The 12,771-nt window shown below is 43.5% G+C and overlaps 3 protein-coding genes across 3 annotated transcripts; 1 reads left to right on the top strand and 2 right to left on the bottom strand.

Moving 5' to 3' along the window:
• Positions 1-104: 104 nt before the first annotated feature.
• On the bottom strand, positions 105-961 carry LCP9604111_4284 (uncharacterized protein; the record flags this gene model as incomplete). The annotated part of the gene is made up of 2 exons (XM_039071966.1): positions 105-689; positions 788-961. 2 exons carry the CDS (start codon positions 959-961, stop codon positions 105-107), a joined length of 759 nt encoding a protein of 252 aa, XP_038929846.1.
• Positions 962-6,457: 5,496 nt separating this feature from the next.
• Positions 6,458-8,144, bottom strand: LCP9604111_4285 (CAZyme family CE10; the record flags this gene model as incomplete). The annotated part of the gene is made up of 5 exons (XM_039071967.1): positions 6,458-6,841; positions 6,916-7,224; positions 7,278-7,600; positions 7,672-7,910; positions 7,981-8,144. The coding sequence occupies 5 exons, from the start codon at positions 8,142-8,144 to the stop codon at positions 6,458-6,460; spliced, it is 1,419 nt and encodes a 472-aa protein (XP_038929847.1).
• Positions 8,145-9,233: 1,089 nt separating this feature from the next.
• On the top strand, positions 9,234-9,731 carry LCP9604111_4286 (ankyrin repeat domain-containing protein; the record flags this gene model as incomplete). The annotated part of the gene is made up of 1 exon (XM_039071968.1): positions 9,234-9,731. One exon carries the CDS (start codon positions 9,234-9,236, stop codon positions 9,729-9,731), a length of 498 nt encoding a protein of 165 aa, XP_038929848.1.
• Between the last annotated feature and the right edge of the window lie 3,040 nt (positions 9,732-12,771).

A 12,771-nucleotide genomic window follows, 5' to 3' on the forward strand; every position in this document is an offset into this window, starting at 1 on the left:
TGCGAGGATGCTGTCATGAATATTTACTTGTGAGGTAACTTATCATCCAAACAATGTAGACCCGCCAAAGTAGGTTCCGGGTTCCATACTTGACCACCCGCCCTTCACACAAGCGAGCTATATACATTGGCCGGAGCGGGCTCTTGCTGAGTAACCTGCGGGAGATTACCCGATGCGGAGAACCCGGGGAGGTCACTGTGACTTAGGGTTCCCAGTGGGCCGCCCTGCTCGGTCCAATCGCCGTGGATCACTCCGGATCCGGGCAAATAAGATGCCAGCCTGCGGTTCTGGAAGGCCTCGGTCGTGTTCCAGAATCGCGTGGTCGCGGACACCAGCTCGCCATGTGTCTGATGCAAGACTAGCTGAACATCGTTCCATGAGACCTGATCCTGCATCGTGGCGTTCGTGGATTCCACCTGCTGTTGCAGTTGACAGAGTTCCCTTTGCAGTCTCTCGTTTTCAGCCACGGCGGTTTCTCTAACTGTGATGGCTTCCTGTAACTTGGAAGTCTCTCTGGCCTTTTCGGCACGCAGCTTTTCCAACAGCTGAGAGTCACGGGCTCTCTCGTCATATTTCTCTGCGAAAGCCAATTGAAGATCCTCTTGAAGCTTGTCCATCATAGCGAAACATTTTCGATGAGTGGTTTCGCGGTCTTTTCTCCGGGCCTGTTTCACGGAAGGTCCCTGGAACTATGGTCAATCCAGAGTGTATAATATAAGCCATGCTGAGCGCGGTCGTAGGTATCCCAAGACATAAAGAAGCGATGAGGAGACAAATATCAACGTACCGGTTCCTTGTAAGTCTTTCGTCTGGGTCCGAGAGCGTCACGGTCCGTGTGAGACGCAGAGGCTGCCGACCGAACAGAACAGGGAGATCCGGCACGAGACCCCCTAGCACGCGACGTGGCTTTGGAGATCCCATTGTCCGGTCCCCTGCGTGAGACTTTGAGGTCCCTTGTCATGATGTGCCTTTGAGAGGGTACTTAATGGTTCGGCCAGTCGTAAGAAGATTGAAAAGGTTCATCGGGTGACCTCTTGGGGAATTGAGCTTTTAAGAGCTAGCTGGAGAGTCAATAGACAGATCTGAAACGAGGTCAAGGCGCAGTCTGTCCCTGCCAAGCAAAGCCTGCCAAGCAAATGTGCCGGCATCAAGATCATGAGTCTAGAAACCGGAGTGGCCACTTCCACACCAGAATCCTGTGGGGTGCTAGCGCGAAATATGATTAGACTGCCATTTGATGGTGGATGCAATGATCGACCGGCCCGCAGAAAAATCGACATCGATGCACTTAGTGATGCCGCAACATTAGCTTGAATACATAATGTAAAGTTGTTTTTGTACGCAGGAAAAGCCATTCAACCTCACTATGATGGCAGTGCATGTTTCGCCCTACCTCCCTTCGACATGTACTATCTAACTGATCTATAGTGAGTTTCGCGTTTATTTCAAGAGGATCGAAGTTTCAAATCTAACTTTGATTGACCAATGCCATCGTCAACCATAGCAGATCGCTGCAATATCCTTCTTCATAGCCCACCAGGCTCTACATCGAAGGATCTAGACCTTGCTGAAACAGGCTAGGAAACCCGAGTGTAGTACCTATGGCAACCGCGTAAGGCATTTCCTCCCGCCAAGGCTTATTATCTGGGATCCCTATCTCCATCGATTGTTACCTCCTGTAAAATCATTCTCCAAGGGCACAGGGACTTAGCAATCACCACTGCCACCAATAAAGTACCACGTGGGAGAGAAGAACCACGGAAATCCCCTCTCCAGTCTGAGCTCCTATGGAACCATGCGAGTAAGGGGCCTCTGCCTTAGGAGCTATAACGCAGATATAGCTGGAACAACTGAAGTGCTGGGGATAATGTATAACCTGCTGTATCTTTATCTATTGCCCGTCTACTGGGTTGTCTCTAATTATTCCTGTTGTACTATTTGCTTCCTTTTCTGTAGTCGACTTCGACCGCTAAGTCGATAATACTTACCGACAACTACTGCGATCTTATACTTCTATTTGATATACTGAGGGGACTAGAGATATTATTTCTAGGTTATAATAAAAGCTGAGAGACCAATTGTAATTAATATTATAGGTCCGAGTATATATAGATCCGGTACTCTACTTCCTAGGCATACTAGCAAATGCCCATGACTTTATCGACTAGAGGTAATTATCAGTAGATTATTACTATCTAAAGTTACTGTATAGCTAGCTATATTATTGTGATTATGACTCTCGTACCCCCGGTATAGTTATTAGCCCTCTGAGTAGTGATTTGAGTAGTAAGTCTAAGTAGAGGTCTGCCGATAAGGTATCTGATTGGTTATAAAGCTGAACTCTAATTTATATATATAGACGTATTTTCTTACCGACCGAGTGTTTCTATAGTCCGAGATTTGTTATTAGTACTATCTAGATGATTTTTATAGATCTTATATAAAATATATAGCGAGGTAGTATCTACGACTACGCGGTTCTAGAACGCGATCGATACCTTCTAGAACCATAGGCTGGTATCCTATTTACTAGGCTCTAGAATAATCTATAGAACCTAGCCTAATTAAGGCGGCCTACTCGGAACTCTGTTACTATACTCCCTAGGATTCTCTATATCTACAAATCTCCTACTAGTTACTTAGGAAGACCCTGCTCTAGCTAATACCTACAGTTTGCTTATAATATAATATTAAGATATAAGATAAAGTCATTTAATAGTTAAATACTAAGTTTTATTATATAAACTTTTTTAGGGGTGAATTTTTCTAGTAAGTAGAGTAGTAGATATATTAATTCCCTAGCTGCTAAAGTCAATTCGTAGTAAGGCCTATAATCTAGCTACCTCTATTACTTAAAATCCCTACGTTTTTTTCTTTTCCTATATAAAACGCGATATAAACTTCTATAGTTCTATCTATAATAGTGGTTCTTATAGATTACTTATAAGACTATATATTCTAGACTCTGCTAAGCTTTTAGTCTACTACGAGCTATATATAGAGATTTAGGCTTTACTTATAGGTTTCGTATAACTTCAGAACGCACTTACCCCTCCCTAAATAACGGATATTTAAAGGAAGGTAAATTATAAACTAATATTATTTAATTTCTACTAGTAACTTAGCTGAGCTAAATATAATTAAAGTTAATTATATAAGTGCCTGTAGATTAAATAATTGGTAGTACTCTACTATAGGCGACTGCTAAGTAATATAGTGATATATAGGATTTATTTATATATTTTATTTCTAGAATATTCTATAATTAATACTTTAGCTTTAGTGATTCTTAAACTCAGTATTTAATAATTAGGTATAGGCCTTAGGGATCTACGAAGTAGGGAATAAGAAGTAGATAGGCTAAAAAATGATTAACTAGTACTAAAAAAATAAATAGTAGATCCTTATATCAGTCTATAAGGTCTAACCGGCTAAAGTAGGAGCTAACTTTCTATACTAGGGACCGATTCTAGAGTCTATTATATTTTATAGCTATACTAATATAGTATATAGAGAGAGAGTCTAGTAATATCTAGTACTAAGTAATAAGATATATAGATATAATATTTATACCTATTTTAAGGAACAGAGGCTTTTAAAGGATAAGAGCTAATATAGAACCTTAATAGGAAATAGAATTAATTATATTATAGCCTCTAGGAACAATACGTACGCCTAGTTATATTACCCTCGGCTATAGTATTCTCTCCCTCTTTAGTTATTATTTCTATAGCTACCTCTATAACTACTAGCTAACTACGAATCTTATCTAGGTTACTGTAGATAGTTTTATTCTAGGTAGTCTGATCGCTTAGTAAATTCTATATAGACCTAAAATCCTATTAGTAGTATAATTCTCTCTAGAGGGTAATAAACCTAACTTTATTTAGGTATCGAGTCTAGTAATTATTAATAAGTAGGCTATAAGAATTTATTATAAAGTAGATTATAATACTTACTCTACTATATATTAGAAAGTGATTATATTTACTCTTTCTAAGAGATTAGGCTCTTATAGTAGGCTTAGCTCTACTCTAAGTCTTAGACCTAAGTCCTAGTTATATCGAGTATTATCCTTAATACTATATATAGCGTTACCCTATCTCTAACGGCTAGTGTAGCTATTCTCTTCCTAAGTAAACTTGTTATTCTCTATAGTATTACCCGAAGCCGATCTTAATAGGCTCTAGCGATCCTTAGGCTTAGATGATAATAAGGATAACGCGCGGTACAATCGACTCTAAAAGCTTTCTTATCGATCGGGGTAGGGAAGTTTTCGAATAGCAGCCATACTTATATACAAGTAGTGCTAGAATATTAGAATAAGTTTCTATAACTCTACTATATTATATAGGTGACGTCTCGCTCTTTATAAATACTAGTTTATATAACCAGAGCTAAGCCATCTACTTATTTATAACGAAAGGTCACTAGGCCCACTTTCTTCTATCTATACTTTCTACACTCGCCGCTTTATCTATTAGCTAAGTAATCATAAAAGGTAAGCAAAACTTAGGCTATCGGTACTTACCGGTAAAGTCGACTAGAATTACTAATAGATAGAGTACTTTTCTACATAATATCCCTCTAGTCTAATTATATATAATATACAGTAAGATCCGGTTAAGAACTTATTATTATATTAAGCGAATATCGTTAGGTCTCTCTAACTAATCTTCCAATAGTACGCCGATAAAGTAAGAACCCGTTGAACTTAAATGTCTGGGCTTAGTTAAAATGGTGAAAAAGTGAAATATAGGTCTAATAGTTTAGTATCTAGACTCACTAAATAGCTTAATAAACGGACCTATAGGTTATAATTAAGCTTTAAGTAATATCTTATAAGGTAGCGATATTCTACTCAGCTTTTAAGTAAGCCCTAGAGGAAGTTTAAACCTTACCATACCTATCTAAGTGATATTCACTGTCCTACCATCATTTTAACCGGCCCTCCTACTACTACTATTTAATAAAGAGCATGTCTCCGCGTAGTACAGTGGGCTGGTCCAAATGGGAAGAAGAAAACCTTCTTCCTTAGTTAGATGAGAATCGGACCTTGTTATAGAAGGCCCTATAGGATATATATTATAAACAGTACGGGGTAAAGCGAAGCCCTGAATCTCTTCGAGGGAAGATATACCATATTCTGTGGAAGTAAGGCCCTACGGTTGCCCGACCTTCTGAAGATACAGGCCGCCGAAAACGATTAGGAGCCATTTACCCGCGGGTAGGAATTAGGCGCTCACTGTCAAAGCTTCTAAGCAAAAATGCGGCCTAAAGTAACATCGACCGGTGGTTTAAGACAATTCTCACGACCGACCCTAGCCCTACTGACAGCAGTAGCTCAATGAACTCAAAAGGATTAGCATTAGGTACAAAACGGCCTTAATACATCTCTCGGTATATACTGACTTTCCTTATAGAATGCGCAACGCCAGTGCCTACCTACTTAGCGCCTAAAGAAAACCAGTCGTTGGGTTGGATGTGGGAATATATACATCGTGTTTACGCGACTGGGAAGCTAGATTTCTAGAGTGCATAGCATGGACCGATTGTCAGAAGTTACCGGAGAGCAGTAGTTCAATGTTATCTATAACAAAGATAATACGTGATAATATGTAAATTAAAATAGCACGCGTCACCTCGTAGAACAAATTAGAGACAAGATCAATCCTTAGGCCTTGAACAACAAAAATGAAAGGCTGTACTGCAAACTATGCCGTTCAAATATGCTCACTGTTGTACTTCGTTTCATCTAATATTCTCGATATGCCTTATTGGCCTCATCGCCTTGGAACGAGACTCGTTTTATCTTACATCGCTCAGACAGGAGTCTTCGCAAAGCGATGCAGTTTCTCCCCAACGTGCGCAAATAACTCTAATGGTGCGGTTCGATTCCTCATCTGCACCAGCATTATATTACAACAATTACAACACAATGATATGTTTTATTTGCTTGTAATGGGAGGGAAATAGCATATGATACCACTTGAAGTTATGTCGTAGTTCCTTTCAGCTCCACAGGATCAGCCACATCCATGGGTCGAGCCCAATCGCCTCGAGTTCACCTACTCAGGTACGCGCGGGCCAACTTCCCTCCAGAACTGACAGCGTCCACCCCGTCCCCCCTCCCAGCTATTCGCACTCGCTAGACGAAAGTCATTTGTGACCCCAGGTTCTTCACGAAGCCAATAAGCAAGATCATTAGTCACCGTATGGTGTACCAGTTTCCCTCCCGTCGTATTCAAATTCGTCATCATTGGCGACGAAGCATTCCACGGCGGCCAAATTATATTACCATCCGAGTCCTCAGGCACGGTGGCATTACTTACATCGCCCTTCGCATCCTGAATAGAGATCACTGGGAAGTCATTGATAATAAAGCTTCCCCACATTTTCTGGACGGCATGCCTGATACCTCTTGTTGGTGTTGTTGTGCCAACGGAGAAATACGCCGTCAAGTCTGCTCTATGATATGCCGGAGTGACCGAGTACTGATACAGTACTTCCAGCTTTCTTTGTCGTTATTCCCGGAAAAGGCATCCGCCAGCCAATAGGAAGGGCAGTCGAAGGCTGTCTCAGCAAAGAGGTTGAACGCCGTCTGTTGGTAACCAGTTGCAAACTCTGACTGATTTAACGCAGTAGGCCCACGATCGCCGAGGGTATTGTAGAGAGAATCGAGGCGGTCGGGAGAAGAGGAGGAAGCAAACCCATAGAGTTCCAAGAGGCGACTGAAATCCGAGGCGATGAATCGTGGAAATGCACCCTTCACGTAGGTCATAAATTCTGCGCTGGTCCCCACGTTCGGCAAGCCAAGAGGAATGCCATAATTGGCGTTATTCTGCGCGAGGTCAGCAGGTGTACCACCTATGCGAGCTGGCTTCCCCTACACCCATGCAACCCGGTAACACTTACCCCAGACAAGACACGTTTACCGCTCACTCGTTTCTCCAGCAGTTGTTTTGATGGAAGCTCTCGAATGAAGTCTCCATCAATGACAGGTGGGAAAGCAAATGTTCCCCAGGCCCCTGAAGTTGAAATAAGCCCGCTTGCATTTTGTAAGGTGTTGGTGTCTGTTTCCATCAAACATGCAAAGGTCCGCGGACCAACACTTTCGTCGCCGGCAAGGCAGCCTGCCTGTCGGGCAAACGCTCGATAATGTCCAGTTGGTACGTCGTCGTCGTAACGATACTGGGTCACAGTATATGGGCTCGATGCGATGATCTAGAAAGGCAAGAATGGATCAATGCGCATCAATGCTTAAGGAAGCGCCTTACGTTGCTGAACAGGTGATCTTCCCGGCCACCATAAGCCATTGCTTGTAGCATCGCCGCACCTGCACCCGACGACTCACCCCCGAGAGTGACCCGAAAAGGATCACCACCAAATTTAGAAATATGTTCTTGCACCCATTCGAGCGCGGGACGCATGTCCAATAAGCCCACGTTTGTCTGGCCATACTTTGACACGTCTGCCGAAGCCAGAAAGCCAAACGCACCTAATCTGTACTGGATCATAACCGAGATGAAACCATCTTCGTTACTATTAATCCATTCACTCGGATCGTAAATCGCTCCATTGAGACCATAGCCTCCACCGTCTATTGCGAGCCTCAGCTCAGGTGTCCCGCATTTGAGCTCCATAGGAATTTCAAGACGGACATCAACTTACGGATCCAGACAAGAACAGGAAGATCTCGCCCACCTGGTGGCGCGTAGACGTTCAAAAATAGACAGTCCTCATCACCTAATGCTGAGTTGAACCCGTAGATCTTAGGGAGCTGTGCGGCCCCCGATTGAGGGCAAAGTGGTGGCTGCTCAGTTGCGGGAATGATAGTGGTCCGGTTCACAAGAGAAGGCTGCGGAGCTTGCCATCGCAGCCTTCCGACCGGAGGAGCCGCATATCGGATTCTGGCGAAAGCATGAATGTATCAGTGCGTTAGAGTGACATTTTTCCGGTAGTAGGTAGTAAGCTACTTACCCTAAGAATACGTTCAGACCCGAGGTTCTGTTATAATATCCCTGGTATTTCGCGTAACCCAAATCCACCACGGTTTTGCTTTCATGCAGGCGTTCCCCTAAACAAGCTGTTATCAATATCACGATCATACGAGGAATGCTGCCGAGGGAAGCGAGGAGGACCATAGCGATGCGTCCGCCAGTGGCTAGGATATTAGAGTTGAAGAGAAGGAGAGAGAATATGTGTAGGCTGTGAAAGAAGAGAAACTGGATGCTGCTAGTCCAGATACCGAGTGCATATTTATACAAAATTTTGGTAGAACAAATGGCGGGCCCGTGAGTACAACAGTAACATACTGAAATAGGGTTGGCTCGATGGGACCCTGAAAATGCAGAACTGTTTAAACACTAACACAGAGAATACACACAATCACTCGAATGGCGAGAAGAGTGGTGAGAGTGGTGAGAAGAGTGTAGAACTTGCCTTGTTTACATTGTGAGGCCATCTCCAAAGAATGTCTAGATAGCTTGTTACTCAATTTGCCTATACTTTACATTACGTTCAAGGTGCTCGAATCAATGTATGGACAATATAGTTCTTGGCAGCAGTAGTCAAGAGTTGAGAAACAGTGAATGGGAGAATTAGCTGGGTTGCTCAGCAGAGCCAAAGAAACGGCGAAGGGGAAATCTCAACGGTAAGTACCAAAGCTAAGCTGAGCTGCTAACGAAGATGACTTTGTTGAAAGCAAGGCCCACATAACGTACCTTTTGTTACAGTGCGTCATCCATGGACCTCAGGTATAGAAATGTCTATTTCTTCCTTTTAGTTTGAAGGCTGTTGAATACAGCAATCGCCCAAATTCACCTTCACCCTCACCACCTTGGACTAATCGAGTCTAATCACTGGTGAGATTCTAAGAAGAATATGCATAAGAGGTGATATTTCCAGGGTCCTTAATGACCTCAAAGATAATCCTGATGGCGTGGATTCTTTCCTGGTGAGCACTAGCCTCATTATTCGATCTATCTGATGGATGCTCATCTATTTGTTTGGTCCTGGAACCATCAGGTGAATCTGATTTCTAACGGCGGCGAGGAAAGCTGATGGCTAGAGTGTAAAGTTAACAGCCTATGAATACCTACCTTAAGATCGCAAGACTTATAAAAGACCACATTACCACCAGCTAATCATTCTCCAAACAAAATTCTCTTGACCAGCGTCATAAAATCTCAGACATATTACCCCGGAGACTATCTGATATTCTCGTGATCACAATGGCTGCATACAAAGTCTCCATGAAAGCCATTGACGAAGAGTTCGAACGTCTCATGAAAATCCGACAAATTGAACTCGCCATAGAAGACCGAAAATTTCTCAAGACTGCCTGGGACTCGCTGGCATCGAAGACTCTGGTAGACCTTCGAGGACCTATGAACAGATCGCTTATCCACTACGCGTCCATGGGTGATTGCTCCGAGCTCATAAGATACCTGCTGCTCAGCAACGTAGCAGTGGATGCGCGTGACCGGAACAAACGGACTCCTCTCTCGTGGGCTGCAGAGTATGCTTCTTTGAATGTTGTGAAAATTCTCTTGCTCAATGGAGCAGAAATAAATTCAACCGATGACATGTACACTACACCATTAAGTTGGCTGCTAGGAGCAGGACCATTGAATAAGAGCGCTGAAACAGAAGCTTATTTGAGAAAGATGGGAGGGAAAGAAAAGGGGATGAAGCGACGGTGGATTCTGAAGAAATTGCACTTGTTCTGACGGAACTGAAGACCATTCTCAGCCGCGTAAAACGACTCGGCAGCTGTGGAAACATGATAGACCGCCCACTTGGATGGAGCGTGATATATATACACGCCAAGGAGGTCTCTTGTATTGATATTCTGTATATCTAGTGCATCATGATTTACTATGGCATGCTTGCTACAGTACTTAATACAGTTGTTGCAATTGACTCCACCACTGGTAACACGATCCAAGACTTCAGATATTGGTAGTAAATTTCCGTCGAAGGGGTCGAATCTTATTTTTCTTTTCGTCTACATTCTACCTACTGACTGACTGGTACAGTATGAGGAGTAAGCTATCTGGTACTGTACTTTCTGTGAACTCACAAAGAGGTCTTTCACTCTTTGCTTTTCATACGTTTTTCGACGTAAAGAGCAAATTTGACCAGATGAAGCCGACCAAAGTTGTGCGAGCTGCTCTCCAGCATGTTTAACGCTCAATCCCTGCTTTTCAATAAAGTCACCTTCATTCTTATGTCTGCTTAGGCCAAGAGACTTCTGGTAGTCTTAGTATGACTACCAATACAATTTCGAAGGTGACTAGTCTCACTGGTTACACAAAGTCGCTCAACTTCATGTTCGATATCTGACAATTGAGGCCAGAAAATAAATAGTAGAACCGGTCACCCGGATGACGAGCGCCTAAGTGTGAAACTGAAAGCGAGTCCGCATCAGTGAAGGTCTTTGGAAGACTTTGCTGGAGTGTAAAGTCGACTCACTCTGCCAAGAACGGCGTAACACGAGAATGGACCCATGGCATAACGATTCATCTTGATGGGTTGGCATTCGAGTATTCATGTCTGGCTGGCCTTGTCATGCTTAGTCTGGTTGTATGTGCACTTGTAATATTGGTGGCCAAACATCTCTTAATGAAATGATATAGACGATCATATGAGGCGAAGAACTGATGACTCGGTATATCGCCGAGCTCGGTTCTCAGGACGGGCCCAGAGCCTATTGAACCATGATACACAAGACCCGCATACAGTATCGTCTATCTAAAGACCTCAGCTCTGAAAGGTCAATGCTTGGAATGGGCAAATCACTCCTGGAGACCCAATTCGGGTTCCGAGAGCCTCTGAGGGCCCCACGGGAGCATGGATGAAGGATCAATGTTTTACACAGCTACAGTGGACCCCGAATACAATACTGTACTTACCCGGGGGGCGAGGGGGGGGGTGGGAAGGGAGAAAGGCAAAGAAAAAGGGGCTCTCACTTCAAGGCAAATTAAGATTCGTCATGTGAATTTGCCCATAGCCATCCTCACTCATCGTATATGCTTTATTATATCTTTCATAAAGCGCGAGAGCAGATCTGCTCCCAGGGCTTTTGACCTAGATCCTCGAGTCAACTACAGGCCCCTGGGATCGAGAAACGGAGTTTCAGGATGGGCTTGCCTTGTTTGACGATACAGTACACACGAGGCGTAAAGTAAGTGTAAAAATGAATAGGGTATTGGGCCTCATCGTTTGTTTTGGCTCTGTTGGACGCTCATGGCGTATATCTTGTGATTGAAAGATATTAGAGCTTTTATTCGTACTAATCAAGCTGTTCTTCATCGTGTGCCGGGTAAACATGGAGCATAGAAAATCCTCTTCGCCACTGGCATGCGCTCCGTTAGGTGGCGATTTGGTGAGTCTGCATGCCTGAGAACCCCCCGCGTGGGGCTGACGATGTTTATTGTGCAAACCTAGGGAATAGCGTAATGTTCCAATGATATCAAGCAAGGAGCAATGTAAAACCCAGTCCAATCATTAGAATTGAAAATGTGATGCTCCAAAACGGCCATGAGATTCCGGAAAACATAATTCCCATACTCCGGGTCATCGACACTTCAGCAATTCCAGTCATGTGAGAAGTCGTTGTAGGACTTGTAAAAGTCTCTCTATCGACAGATTTTGTGGAAAAATCGGTGCCATAGGTTGACTTCGGTTCTGCTGGAACCACTGAGATGTTCATCCAGTTGAGGTCCTTCGATTTTAGTGTGCCGTGAACAAACATTGTCTGCTGAGCCTCACAAGACGCATATGTTGTTCCGGTAACGTCACAGGACACAGAAGCAGTACTGAGATGATGTGGTTAGCATCAATGTTCTCAATAAGGGATTCACCCGGTCACAGACCTGTTCCTTTTGTTGATTTGTCGCAACTCAGCGGAGTTTTGTGCAACAACTGCCGTCATCCCTCCCTCAGGAATACCGCAGGCAGAGGCAGCCACAGTCTGGGGACAGGTAACCAGAAAAGTTGTCACATCTCCGTCCTGAGACCTAATAGATTACTTGCCATGTTCTTCCACAAACGGAATCACTACATCACATACCTGTGTTAATATGCTCGCTTCAAGTTGACGATCTTGAAATCCGGGCAGGAGAAGGTTGACTGCTTGCGCCGAGAAAACACCTGCCATGACCAAAAAGCCGATCCAGTCATTGAAGAGCATGGTCACTGATGCCTTTATTTGCGTGAGAGTCTTAAGAGCTTCCGTGGAGTGTTAATGAGACTGTTCCATGAACTAAAAATTAATTGGATATCTGCACTCATATATTGATGGTCCACTAGATCTCTTATAGTCACAGTTGAGCATGAGCACTGAAATCGCTTCCGGTCAGAAATTTTTCCTGGTGAAAAGCCAACGGCTCTTCACTCACCACATACAAAAATTGCAAGTGTACCAATGTTTCAAATTAGAACAAGAAACGCCATGGAAATTGGGACTGTGCATCTGCATTTATGTTCAGATAACTTACAGTCGAACCGCCACTTTCACCGCTCCTCCATTCAGCACAACAAAACGCAACATAGAACACATCAACAGAGTTGCTTGCCCAAATCGAGCTAATCTAACAATATGAAATCAGATACTTTAAAAGAAAAAGCTACAATAAGCGGCGGTGTTGAAGTGTTGATGCTGACGTTGAACTCAAACGAAGTACTTCCTTTTTGTACTCAGTTCACAGTATTCAACAACTGTTGAGCGATTCAAAATTGAGTGAGGGGAGTGGAGAGTTTCCTTGC

The sequence above is a fragment of the Penicillium roqueforti genome (genome assembly GCF_015533775.1).
Source record: "Penicillium roqueforti strain LCP96 04111 chromosome Unknown scaffold_08, whole genome shotgun sequence".
Lineage (NCBI taxonomy): Eukaryota > Fungi > Ascomycota > Eurotiomycetes > Eurotiales > Aspergillaceae > Penicillium > Penicillium roqueforti.